This window comes from Drosophila guanche, unplaced genomic scaffold, assembly GCF_900245975.1.
Source record: "Drosophila guanche unplaced genomic scaffold, DGUA_6, whole genome shotgun sequence".
In the NCBI taxonomy this organism is placed as follows: Eukaryota; Metazoa; Arthropoda; class Insecta; order Diptera; family Drosophilidae; genus Drosophila; species Drosophila guanche.
In genome coordinates this window covers 6,552,872-6,566,653 of record NW_022995749.1, presented here as the reverse complement: position 1 = coordinate 6,566,653, position 13,782 = coordinate 6,552,872, and the positions used below count along the sequence as shown (strand labels likewise).

Here is a 13,782-nt window from a genome sequence, read left to right as displayed (position 1 = left end):
TCCGCTTAATTTTGTTGCCAAAAAATGTGGCTTTAATTTGTTTTTGTTTTTCTTCTTTTATATTTTTGGTCTAGTTTTCTGCTTTTTTTGCATGTCACGCGCCACGAGACACGAGGAGGGTGTGAAAAAGGCAGTGGTAGAGAATGTATGGGCTAAGACAAAGAATGCCGCTGCGGGTCGTGTGGCGTCGTTTAAAGATCGGCACAAAGCCGATTGTCCCAATGCCAAAAGTAAAAGGCTTTTTGAGAGAAAGCAGGAAGTCAACGATGAAGATTTCTTGGTATTCTCTTTGGCAAAAAGAAGATGAAAGAGAGGGAAGGTAGAGAGGGGTCTCTGATTGTAGACGCGATCTCACCTGATCACTAATACGTCTTGGCTTTGGCAAGAACTTTTAGAGCGAGAGACAGATCCGAGAGAAGAGAGATTGTGAAGAAAGCGTGAAGGAAATAGAATTTCAATAAAAACTAGAAGCAGCGCCACGGCATTCACAAGGTCTTTTGCCGGTGTCTGCCCCCCCTGCACCCCTGCTGCCTCTCTTCCGTTGGCATCTTTTACCTGCTCTTTGCCTTTGTGTCTTCTACACTTGCCGCCTATCTCCTTTTTCGCATGTGCCTGAACTTCTGGTTTGTCGTCTCTGTCGGGGAATGTTATAATTGAAGCTGAATGGTTGGGGGCATCGGATTTCCTGTTTCCTGAAAGTACACTTAGTTCTGGCTGTGAAAGTAAAAGCTGTCTTGAGCGGACACATTATTTATAGCGAATCCCGTACAGATGTGAATATCTCACCAAAGAACACGCTGTGTTTTCCTGTTTTTTCTTTGTGCTAATCAACAAATTCTGGTCAGAGATTAATAAATAAATATGTGAACAATTAAATGGAAATTGTTGTTTTCTTACCCCATTCATACATATTATTTTAATCTACGCGCGTTCCTACCCCCTCTTGCACGCGCTGGCAAACATCGTAATTAGCATAAAGCGAAAATGAAACACGTTTGACATAAATGAATTTCAATTTGAAATTGGCATGAGAGCAAATGCGAAAAAATACAAGAAACAACAGCGCAACAGCAGCGAAACCAATAAAATAGAAATATAATTAGCATGCCAGACGGCAACAACAGCAGTTGGAAGAGCTCTCAGCTGATTGCTCGCCCTCTCCCCACCTCCCTCTCGCTCGGCCGCTTAGCTACTCGTGTGTGCTGTGGCTTATCTCTGTCTCTGTTCGTGTGTGTCTTACACCCCACCCATTTCGTTATCCTCTGCGCTCAGGTTCTTCTCCCAGTGCGATCGATCCCCCCAGCACTTGTTGCCATTGTTCGTCATAGAATATTTTTTGTATATGGCCTGGCAGCAATTATAAATTATTATTATTCCTCTCTATATTTTTTCATTGATTAAATCGTTCGTAATGGCAGTTGTTTTGGTAGATTAGGATTTGTCTCAAGGCCAAGCTTTTGGGCAGATAAATAACAGAAACCAATAGCTGATAAGCGACAGATAGGAGCAACGTATTGACAAAGATAGCAGACTGCAGTAGCTGATGGGATTAACAAATTGTTTACACAAAGTGTAAGCCAACTCTCAGGAATTGTTATTGTCGTTATCGGCAAACTCTTTTGATATAGTACACAACCTTGAACCATGGGAACCGGCTTAAGAAAGATAACGCTGGAAACGCGATAAATGTAAATTCGAATTCGGATTTGTAAGCGGATTTCTGCTTTAAAGCAGAATGTTAGAAGAGCCTAAAAACCAGATTACGGCATCATATGATTCTATGCACACAGAGAAAAAAGGGGCTTAAAGTGCGAAAAAGTTGTTTTAATCAATCGAATAAAACATATTTTTCTGCTAGATTCCAATGCTTAGAGTTTAAACCCAAGTTTTAAAATAATATTTCCAATTCAAAAGTCAAACAATCTCTCAGGGTGTACGAGCCCGAACCCAACCCTGAACCGCTCTTGAAAGACGCTCACTTTATTGGATTTTCACTGCACACCAATTTAATGGATTTTCTAATAAGTTCTAGTCGTAAATGAACTGATGGCCTAAGCCCACAATTAACTCTTTGCTCTATTGCTTACAGGCCACACTGTACAACAAAAGCTCCAGCGAGGTGGGCAGCCTCATTGCGGCTAAAGTGAACGGAGCCACACCGCTGGTCATCTCCTGCCGCAACGGACACTACGATATTGTAGAATATTTATTGACAAAGTGTCGCGCCGATGTGGAGCAGGTGGGATCCGTGAGCTTCGATGGTGAGCCCATTGAGGACGCTCCGCCGCTGTGGTGTGCCGCCGCAGCCGGACACCTGGGCATTGTCAAGATGCTGGTACGTCGGGCGGCGAATGTTAACAGCACGACGAGAACGAATTCAACGCCCCTGCGGGCGGCCTGCTTCGATGGACACTACGAAATAGTCAAGTATTTGGTGCATCACGGAGCGGGTGAGTACTGGACATGGAGACTCCTTTCTGGCAGCTTGCTAATCCTTTGACTTTCTTTGTGACAGACTTTGAGGTGGCGAATCGACATGGACACACCTGCCTGATGATCGCCTGCTACAAGGGACACTACCGCATTGCCCAGTACCTTCTCTCGCTCAATGCGGATGTCAATCGGTGCAGCGTCAAGGGTAACACAGCTCTGCACGACTGCGCCGAGTCGGGCTCCCTGCAGATCCTGCAGCTGCTGCTGAAGCATGGCGCCACCATGGATGTGGACTACTATGGAATGACGCCGCTGCTGGCGGCCAGTGTCACCGGCCACATGCCCATTGTGGAGCACCTGATCACGTTGCCCTGCGTCAGCCGCGAGTCGCGCATCCATGCCCTGGAGCTGCTCGGTGCCACATATGTGGACAGAAAGCGAGACATGGCCGCGGCACTCAATCTGTGGCGACGAGCGCTCGAGGAGCGCAATGTGGAGCCGCCCCTGTCCAAGAAGGTGCAGGAGCCAGTGCCAGCCTACGAGATGGTGCGCGAGGTGACCAGCGTGGAGGAGCTGGAGGAGATGGTGCTCGATCCCGATGAGATGCGAATGCAGGCGCTGGTCATACGACAGCGCATCCTGGGACCCACGCATCCAGACACCAGCTACTACATTCGATTCAGGTGCGTTCGGCCATCTCTTGATTGCAGTTTTCCCTCTACTAAAGCTTTTGTTTTCCTCCTTTTAGGGGCGCGCACTATGCCGACGCTGGACGCTTCGATCGCTGCATAGAGCTCTGGTCGTACGCGCTGACAATGCAGCAAAAGATCCTGCAGCCGCTCAGTCCCATGACACAGTCGTCGCTGCTCTCCTTCGCCGAGCTCTTCAGCTTTATGCTGGTCGAGGCGGGACGCCTGCTGCCGCGTGGTCGAGTCGTGCCGCCCATCGAGGCCGATGGCATGCTTACCATTTTCTACAAGGCCGTCAAGGAGGTGGAACGCGGACAGGCCTTCAATCTGGAGCAGCAGCAACAGCAGCAGCAGCAGCTGCAGCAGCCACAACAGCAGCTGCTGGCCGCCAGCAAATCCTGTTCCTCATCTTCCTCAGCCTCGTCCTCCGCTTCCACCACCGCCTCCACAACGCTGCTGTCTGCGCATCAGCACGACTGCAACCACGACCCGAACGCCCTCAGTCGCACCATGATAAGTGCCATCCACATTGGCTGTCTGCTCAGCTCTTTGCTGGACACGGACAGCCTCAGTCCGGAGATGCGCCTCCAGGTGATGGGCGCCCTATATCGGCTGAATCGTCTCAAGGTGCGTGTGCGCTTTGACCGAACGGCGCTGCATTATTCCTGCTATCGCGAGGGCACACTGGCGGGCCGCTATCCTTCCTGCCAGTTCCCATCGACGACGCTGGCCAAGGCGCTGCTCGAGGTGGGCGCCGATCCGAATGCCATCGATGATGCGGGCAACACGCCGCTGCATCTGGCGGCCACACTGCAGCCGTACGTGGAGCCTCTGGCGCACATATTGCTCGAGGGTGGAGCGCATCTGGTGAGTGATAGATGATGGTATTTCCTTCAGACGTTGCTAATCTTTCGCATAATCCCCTTTAGGATACGAAAAACTTTGCTGGTGAGACATTCGAGAGCTTGCTGGGCCCCACGCCCATGCACAAAATCATCGATCCGATGAAGTACACAACGCTGGCGTGCCTGGCAGCACGGACGATCAAGCGGCACGATATCCACTACGAGGGTGCCGTGCCGGAGACGCTCTACGACTTCATCGAGCTACACTAGAGAGGGAGAGCCGTGGACTGGACGAGAGTCGACACACACTCAATTCACTCGATCGCTTACACGCTCGATCAATCGATCACACGCCTGCCCAACCGCCCGCCATCCACCATACAAAATATCTACTACTACTACCACGACTACGACTACGACGACTACTGTGTCTGAACCGTGTATATTTAGAGATGGAGAGAGAACTACGAAGATGACGATGATGATGACGACGAGCTGCGGCCCGGCACCCACGGAGAGCGTTACCAATTGACTAGGAACTGATTTCTGATCCAAGCAGAGTGCCTGTATCCTGGCTGCATCGGATCGGGACAAGGTCTAACGAATTGACACAACGACAGAACGCACGTGGACAGAAAGCAGACACCAAGCAAGCGTGGCAAAAATCCAAGTTCCAGCGACCCACAGAGCAATGCTGTCTTTGAATTTTGCTTGCAAAATATGTGCATGAAGCCTTCTTCTATCTTAACTATGTGTTCTTGCTATTCTATTTTGTATGAATTATGATTAATATAATATTATGTGTACCCGTGCCGTGCAGCGACTGCGGCGTGTTCGAGCAGCTTAACCCACGGCCAGGCCATCGCCGGCGACTCCTCAGAGCTGCTCTGAACACGCGCTGTCGCCACCGCGGCCCCAAATTTGTTATATGCGTAACGAGTATTTAGTGTTTATGACCGAAAAAACAGAAATCAACAAAATGTAAAAAAATATACAAAAAGCAACAAAAAAATCGACCGACCGAGCGACTTTTAAGTGATGTTTACAGGCGAGAAGATGATGAACTAAGTTTTGCAAATATACAAACTGTAATTAACAATCAGTAATCGTTCATTGGTTTATCCGCCCCACTACCAACTTAAGTTAAGAAGAGAAGCCTCTAATCTATGCCGAAAGTCTGTATATCTCTGATATCAGGAATTGGTTGCTATAGGAGCCGAAAGCGCAGTGGGAGAAAGCTTACTTCAATACCCCCAACTGCATGGTACGCGGCACACTGGTGGCTAGAAAGTGACACTGAAGTCCAGGAAAAGTTGGTCACATTGCAAACGAAGTTCTTAGTACCTAGACACTGCTGTCTAGAAGCAAGTGACACCGATGAAAGGCAACCAACGAAATGTACAGAATAAGTTTGATGGTGCGTGAAGACTGCACTGCTGGCAGTAATAGTCGCAATTACAAACCATTCAATTTCAACAAACACTAACTGCATGAAACTGATTCCTAAAAGTATACAATTTTCATTTGTTGTAATAGTTGTGGCCCAAAAGTTGGAATATTTGAGGCTTGACCAATCTCCAGCTGAATAGAAAAAATAATATCCATGAAATAAGCAGTAAGCTTGAGCTCAGAGTTGGGAAAGCACTGATAAGCCACCGCTAAAACATATGGAGAGCGGAGAGTGGACGCTTACATGCACACTAGAGGCCAGCAGAAAGTGCATGCACAGTGGCGGACCGGAATAGTGTTACAGTAACAAAGATGAGCTAAGCGTGGGTTTTGCTTGGGTTTTCGCAGCGTGTACTCTATTAAATACATTTTGTTATAACCCATTAAACAATTAAGACCAAGGAAAAATACAATGTCTTGAGCTTGCCAAAAACATTCCGAAAATGGCAATGGAAATTCCCTTACTGCAGAAATCTATGCAAATGCGTGCTAGGCCTTTTCGAGTCCCCAGTGTAAATAGAACCAAATGCATTACGATATCAAAGACGGTTGCATCTACTGTGTAATTATTGTATCTATGTATGTATGCTAAGCTATGCAAAATGATAAAAGTGCAATCCATGGAGAGAAGTGTAAATAAAGTACATAAAACTGATAATATATTTGAAACAAAAGACTATAAAAACCGAAGACGAACTCAATTTTGGCAACGCACACCGAAGAAATGTTGTTTCCATTGGGTTGTCTTTTCTTGGTGTTAGCTATAGCCGTACCCAGACCCCGCCTGGTGGCATCGGAGGGAATCGATTCCTACGAGAACTACTACAACGAGATCCATGTGGATGACGAGCAGGCGGAGGCGAAGACCCGCAATGCCTTGAAGTCGGAGTTGCAGCGATGGCCTGGCAACAGGATATACTACCGCATATCCGGGGACTACAGCGATCAGGAGGTGGCCAATGTCCGCACGGCCATGACCAGCTTCAACGAGCAGACGTGCGTGAAGTTCGAGGAGGTGAATGGATCTCCGCGCATCGGCAGTCGCTATGTGTACTTCAAAAAGTCCCCCAACATGTGCGGCACTCGGGTGGGCTATAATCCGATATCCTTTGGCTCCCACGATGTCCTGCTGAACGAGCACTGCCTCAGCATGCCCGCTGTGATCCAGCACGAGACGCTGCACCTGCTCGGTCTCTTCCACGAGCAGAGTCGACCGGATCGCCACGAGTATGTCCAGATTGAGTACGACAACATACCGCGCAAGTACTGGTCACAGTTCATGGCCATGAATTCGACCACCACCTACGACGTGCCCTATGATTACGACAGCGTTATGCATTATGCAAAGAACGCCTTCGCCAAGGACCCCAGCAAGCCCACAATTCTCGCCTTGGTGGATGGCAAGCCGGTGGAGCGAGATATGGGGCAGGTTTGGGGCCCATCCGAGGGCGATTGGACCAAGATTCGTTTAATGTACAAGTGTTAGATGGACGAAAATGGTGCCAGGGACTTGGATTGGTAATAAAATTGGGTTATTCGAAGAGAAATGTGTCTGTTTGGTGAGGGTTGGGTGTGTCCATTCTGTATTTCGTATTTCGGAAACCAATCGAATAAATCAAAGAACTACAAAAATCGATGTACCCGTTGTCGAAAATTCTAACAAGCCGCGTGCTAACTTCATACTGATAAACGCTTATAGATCAAAGGTCGTTTAGTCCTTAATCCCTTTTCCATTCACACTCGATTATGGCCAAAGCTCCATCGCCCGTTAGCTTCGGCAGAGCATAAGAGGCGCTTTCAAGCCTCTTCAAACATTGCCTGCCGTTGCCTCAACAAAAACCCAAACCAAAACCCAAATCCAAAACTCGAATGCATTTGATTTCAGGGAAGTGCAAGTGTAAGTGTCAGTTAACTTTACAGACAGCCGGGTAGAGGGAAGAGTGAAAGCAGGACCAGAGGCAGGAGTGGCAGAGGTTGTGTAAATGTATGGGGGGAGCGGGCACACAATCCCAAAACCAAGGCACTTAATGCTGCACTAAGTGCTTAAGCAAGGCGAGTGTCTGAAGCAGCCTATTTGAACAGAGTCTCTTCCTCTCCCTCGCTCTTTCACAGCGTGCGTGCAAGTTTTTTGTGTGGGACCACCCTCAACTTTCGTCAGCTTTTTCTTCGAGCCTGCAAGGCCACCTTAAAGCGAACGACAATTAACCGTGTGAGCCATTGTGAACAACAGCGTGGGTGAGGTGCGAAATTGGGTAAGTAAGGCAGCGCAAATATGCCAACAAATGTCCATAAAATGCTGCCCTTTAAAGAGAGCAATTTAAGAGAGAGCTTACTGGAAAGTTCGAAACTAGAGCCCGAAAGAGAGAACGAAAGCCGCCTGGAAGCCCGCGCCGCATGCTATCTAACATTCGCCACACTGTGCTAGGCTCAAAAAGCTCTCTCTCTCTCTGTCTCTGTCTTTCTCTCCAACTCGCCACGCCATTTGCTTTGGCTCCAATTCTGGCGGCACTCGTTTGCCATCGTTTGAAGGAGCTTTGGCTTGGTTTTGGCCCATCGCCAGGCGAGCCGTTCGTCAGTGGCTTTCAGTGTATTTAGTGCATTCGTTTTGTTCGGTTCGCTCCAACGGTACTCCCTGTAGTGTGCGGTGAAAGGACCCACCAACCTCAATATAACAACCCATACAAGTGAAGCGGGCCAACACACGCACGCACGCATGCAAAGGTGCGGCAAGCAGGTAGCGTTTGAAAGTTTAAGTTGTTCAATGTGCAATAACGCTAAATAATAAATAAGCAAAAGAGCGCAAAATGTATAAAGTCGAGCACGCAATGTAAAAAGCATTCGGAGTGGATCGGGGACATGGCGTGCCATGAAAATAAAATATGCAACACTCGAGTGAAAGAAGAAACGAGAAACGAAGCGAAATATGTACGAGAGCAAAATGTGCGAAATGTGCCCAACATAATAATCCATGAATAATCAAATAATATACCAAACTAAATAAATTCAACAACAAAGTATGCATGAGAACTGAGCAACACGAAGCCCCTACATACGTAAATTTCCCTTAGAACTGTTACTCCATCAGCTGTTTTACATCTTTTGCTCTTTCCTTATTGCCTACCTGCCTGACCGCATAACGGTCCATGTCCAGCCCATCCGCCCATCAGTCAAGGCCGCATAACGGTGGAATACTCGCACTCTGTACAGAGCAAACAAAAATACCAAAATATTATTTCAACTTTGTTTTCAGTTTTCAGTTTGTTTGTAGGCCAGCAGCCCAGCAGCCCATCCCTGAAGGTCGCATTTGGAATAACTTTTAACAGTTTTTTGGTTTGTTTTTTGCTGTTGTTTACACAGCTTTAAGAAATAATTGTAAAGGCTCGTTTATTTTGTGAGTTTCCTTTTTAAATTTCGCGGAAAATGTTACGATTTTTCCCTCATTTGAACTTTTGTGTTTGAACTTTTTTTGTTTCTCGTTTGTGGTTGTGGCTGTGGCACCCCTTTGGGGCACATAAATTAAGGTCGTATTCTGCTTAACCGGAAACAAATTTGCATAAAAGCAGACAGCGAGAAATTTTTATTAAACGCAGAAATCACACGGCTGAGATATCCATCCACCCATGCTACTCCATGGACTATTTGCCTTAAAACTGAACCTAACTCAATGATAAAAAAAAGGGACCAAGTAATCATTTGCTCGCCTTTTGTAAAATAGAAACCTAAACATAGAATTTCGCATATATTTTTTGGCAGCTACAAATTTGATAGAATGTCAGCTTGCAGCTGAAAACTTTTCAATCAACTAAAAAGCAAAAAAGCAATTAAAATTCAATCAATCACCCAGCCGCAGAGACAACGACAAAGCACAGAGACCACAAATCAACACTCAAGCGAACAAAAAACAATCGAATAACAATCGAGCAGAGAGGAGAGGTAAAATCGATTAATTTTATGGGCTAATTATCCGATAATTTCTTATTTTATTGTCTAGTTAACACCGATAATCGTGTAATGCCCCCCACGAAAAGCATTCACATACGTACAAAAAAAATCCACACAATTGTGTCATTGTTCGGAAGTGGTTGTGGGGTGAGTGGTTGAGGGGTGAGTGGGCGGGGCTTGATGCTTTGGGTGGTTTTGGTGGTCTAGGGGTGGACAATGTGGTGCGGAAGCAACGGGTGGCCAGCGATGGGCTCTTTGTTGTATTTATTTATTGTTGGGTTTGGGTTTTTTTTTTGTATTATTTAACTTTGCTGTGGTCTCGGCATCCAAGCGGTTGGCCAGCGGGTGTTCCATGTGGGTTATGGCTTGTGGAACTCAATTTAATTATGAAATTGTTGGGAATCACCTGAGAGGCATACAGCGGGGGCTTCACTCAACTGATTGACAGTTCACTGGAAAAGGGGTAATCAATGGATCCGCATAGTCAAGAAAAAGAGTTGGTAATTGGGAATTTCGTACCAGACAGAACATAAAGGATTCATGAAAGAGTGGATGAGCCAACAGTTGTCTACTCGTGCCATAAGAAAATAAATATTACAAGCAAAAGAAGGATTGAATGAAAGTCCCTTTGCGGCTTGCGGAAATTACAATGAAAGCGTGAAAAAGAATAGGATTACAAAAAGAAAACGGAATTAACATATATACCATATAAATCGGTGGGAAACGCTTTCCGTGCTGTGTTTATCTAGTCTAGCCATCTAGGCTAGCCATTCATATAGTAGAGAGAGAGAGAGAGGACATGGAGTGTAACATGCGACAATGAAGTGTTTTGTCTAACAAATTTGGGGAACTACAGAGGGTTACAAAGTGTTTCCGTTGAACCCTTGATGTACGTTCTATGTAGGACTAAAAGCTTTAGAATCACTTTCTAAATGTTTCTATTGCCTTTTAAATTAGTTTCACTGCACTCCAATTAGACCAATTAACTTTCATCATAGCCAACGAATCCTTTGCTTATTTATTTCATATTTATTTACTGACATTTATCTTCTTTCTGTTTCTGTTTCCCTTTTATGCAACTTTTTTTTGCTCACTCTCCAGAAATTTCATTCACAGTTCATTTCAGCAAGGTCAAATCTTGTTGCTGGAAATGGAAATTTTTCTGCTCGAAAAAGTTACCCAAATACATAAATTATTTCTATTGTACTTAACCTTTTCTCATTGCCTTGACTGCTCTTGTCTGTTGCCCCAAATCAGCTTAAGTTCCCCCCAATGAAATTCATAAGCTTACTTTAACATATACGTATGTATTCCTATGTATATAAGAGTACTACATACAGATGCATGTATATGAGAGTCCCAAAAAATATATGAAACGAGAGCAGCAGCAGCAGCAGACGCAGCATTAAAGTGGGGCGGCACAGACAAAGGCCTTTGCTGATTCCCTATATTGACACTACGGAAAATGATGAGAACAAAACCCCAGCTCAAGTGTAAATAAATTTGAAAATATTTCAGGCTTTACTTTTATATTTCTTGCCTTGGTTCCGGACCATTCATCAATATTTTATAAGGGTTTGTGTATTTTTTGCACAATCAATATCCAATATCCGTAGAGGGATGTATCTTTATTATTTTGGCATGTTCTTTAAGCATATTTATTTTATATAAATTACATTTTCTCGAAATATTTTTTTAGAATTTATTTACCTGATCTGCATGGCAATGAAATTATTATTTCGTTCCACATTAGTGCCACAAATTAAGTTGTTCCATCAAGTTTTGCCAATGAAAATATTAAAATGCAATGGTTAGATAATATCTAAAGTAGTATTTACACAATTAAAATATGCAATCATCAAATCGAGCGACTAATTGCTTTAAAATTGCATATATTATTACGTCCAAGGGTTTTTGCACGTTGGATTTTCCTCTTACCCACATTGACCTACTATTATTCGTGTTTCAGTTTAAATCAGCTTACAGCATTTTATATTCTTGATATTTTTCATTAACTTTACACAATGCTCACGCGAGTATTAAATGCCATTGAAACTGTTGAAAAATATTCTTTGTGTGTTTGCTTTACCATTGACACAATTATATAATTTATATTTTTATTATATTTTTTGCTCGGTTTTGGCATGAATGGAATATTATGCAAATATTTAACAAATAGCAGGAAATCAAAAGCAAACAAAGAAACGAATTGTTAAGCACAATGCAGGGCCAGAGAGCAGGGGATTGGTTATTGGGAAGGCACACATAATTACGCGTAAAGCAACAACAATTTATATACATAGTTGTTCAGTTGTTTGGTGAGTGGTGGTGTGAGTGTTAATCAAACATAATTATGTACAGTGGTCATGCATATTCCATTAATCAGCGCCACGTTACGGGAATAACGGGCTCCACGGGGACGCTCTTCACTGTTTGACAGCTGTCACTTTAAATGTCAGTGCATTGAAGTAAAGGTCCAACTCGAAATGGGGCAATACTTTGTAAGGATGTGGGAGGGCGTTAAATATAAACCCATCCTTGTGTGCGTACGAGTGGCTGAAGCGGGGCACTCACTTTTTAATGGAAATTATAATGAGACGTCGAGCTTTAATTATGCATGGACTTGGGGGTGGACTTTGACTGGCCCGGGGGGGATGTAGGCGCTGTGGGTTAGCCGGTTACGCCCTGGCACTCACAACTTAATGCCCGGCCATCATCCGTGACGTGCTTAACACCCATCCCGAAGCGGACCTTGGCACTAATTAAAACTAGCCAGCAACAACAGCAAAGAAAAACCTGCCGAAGAAATATTACAGCAGCCATCACCTTGAAGCTTTTCCTATGCCACTTTTCGACAGTTTTCCTTGCTCCGAACCGGACTGGAAGACAGAGCGGAGCGGAGCGTCGGCCCATTGTTGGCTGGCAAAAGTTTTGTGGCACATTTCTCTTGGATTTGCCACGCATTGACACTCGCCATGGGTGTGGGTGTGGGTGTGCCTGTCCCTGGCGGCTGGGGCTGCATATTTTGTCAAGCTCTGACATTGCACTTGATGACTTTTCCCGTACCCCAAGCGTTCCTTTTTCTCCCTTTGGAACTTTTTAAAGTGCTGCAAAGGATGGGGAGTGCGGGATGGGGTGAAAACTTTCAGCAAATGTTGCCAGTTCCGTGGGAGCTCGACAGTTTTAAATGAAACTTTGACTGTAACTTACACTCTGACGAGTGAGAGTTCTCTCTTGTTCTCTGTTTTATTCCCTTTCGTTCACTTCTTGTTTTTACTTTGCTCACTCCGTTGTTTCGGCTTTTGTTTAACGTTTTATGTGCCATTATTTCGAATGCTGTCAGGGACATTGTATACGCATATATCTTCTTCTTTTGCGCTCCTACTGTTGAAAATGGCGTCTGGCAAAATGAATAATGAAACTTGTAAATAGACATAATACGATCAGCATAGGGAGACATTAGCGAGAAAGTTTTGCTGCAAAATGAAATCAAAGTGGTCCCTTTGGGGTTGTCCGCAGAATTAATGCTGAGTCGTACTGAAAAGTTCTCTCTCTGGTTTGGGGATAGATTTAAAGTTGCCACTGTTGGTGGATGATCGCTAGAAATGGGGCAGGACTGCTAGACAAGGAAAAAGTCGTAACTAAATTGGGGTAAATATGTTAAAAGCATATTTTACCATGCATTAATCAAGTAATGTTCAGTTTGTCATCAAAGAAAATTACAGTTTGAAACAATAAACAGAAGAAAGAGAAATGAAATCTTTCTCCATTTCTCCCCCGTTTCCTGCTGAGGTTCCCCTAGGAGCAGATGGAGGAGCAGCTCTAAGCTTTGATACAATTTAATTGTTTATTTCTAAGGCAGCTAGAAAAAATAACTTAACTTAAATAACTTAATAAAAATTGCCTTGTAAAATATTTCAATTTAATTTTTATGCTGAATTTGTTGATCTTCTTTATGTCAACATTCCCCCATTAAATGCACTTTTTTCCAAATTATTTCCCAGACAGTTTACATATTTCTATTCCCAAAATCTCTGCCTTTTGGCAACAATTCCTAATCAACCAAGGAATTTCCATTGCAACTGTCCGGCTGGCTGGCAAATTAGAAATTCTGGAACTCCGACTTGAGGGGCATTTAATTTATTATTTGTTGACTTTAATAAAAATCACATTACGATATTGCCAACGCAGCACAAAACATTTGTTGTGTTTTTTTCTGTTCACTTTTGGGGTGTTTTGATTGGGTTGGGGGGGGGGGGGGGGGGGGGGGGGTGGGAGTAAGACTGAAAAACCAAAACGACAAAAAGAGAAAAATAGACGAAGAACACCCCAGACACGCGCCCACCAGACATAAAAAAAACAAATAATAAAAAAAAACAAACAACAAAAAACAATTACCCGCGCCGACATCGACTCGACGTCAC

At 44.5% G+C, this 13,782-nt stretch overlaps 3 protein-coding genes across 5 annotated transcripts in view; all 3 read left to right on the top strand.

Moving 5' to 3' along the window:
• The window catches only part of LOC117585662 (protein fem-1 homolog CG6966), a 49,199-nt gene extending 44,133 nt beyond the window's left edge, over positions 1 to 5,066 (top strand). The window contains exons 2-5 of one of the 3 annotated variants that reach the window (XM_034275258.1): positions 2,090 to 2,450; positions 2,516 to 3,116; positions 3,182 to 3,989; positions 4,052 to 5,066. In XM_034275258.1, coding sequence (XP_034131149.1) covers positions 2,090 to 2,450; positions 2,516 to 3,116; positions 3,182 to 3,989; positions 4,052 to 4,237 — 1,956 coding nt within the window. In that variant the 3' untranslated portion in view covers positions 4,238 to 5,066. Of the gene's footprint in view, positions 1 to 2,089; positions 2,451 to 2,515; positions 3,117 to 3,181; positions 3,990 to 4,051 lie in introns of those variants that run through there. The other 2 variants (XM_034275254.1, XM_034275255.1) reach the window with 2 other exon arrangements.
• A 1,074-nt stretch (positions 5,067 to 6,140) lies between these two features.
• Positions 6,141 to 6,902, top strand: LOC117585424 (low choriolytic enzyme). The gene has a single exon (XM_034274898.1). It carries the CDS (start codon positions 6,141 to 6,143, stop codon positions 6,900 to 6,902), a length of 762 nt encoding a protein of 253 aa, XP_034130789.1.
• A 2,305-nt stretch (positions 6,903 to 9,207) lies between these two features.
• The window catches only part of LOC117585409 (nuclear pore complex protein DDB_G0274915), a 22,860-nt gene continuing 18,285 nt past the window's right edge, over positions 9,208 to 13,782 (top strand). Inside the window, exon 1 of the mRNA XM_034274877.1 lies at positions 9,208 to 9,349. The gene's annotated coding sequence lies outside the window, so the exon portion shown is untranslated. The remainder of the gene's footprint in view (positions 9,350 to 13,782) is intronic.

Coding starts and splice junctions, on each gene's coding strand:
- LOC117585424 (XM_034274898.1), top strand. CDS start 6,141: ATGTTGTTTCCATTGGGTTGTCTTTTCTTGGTGTTAGCTATAGCCGTA.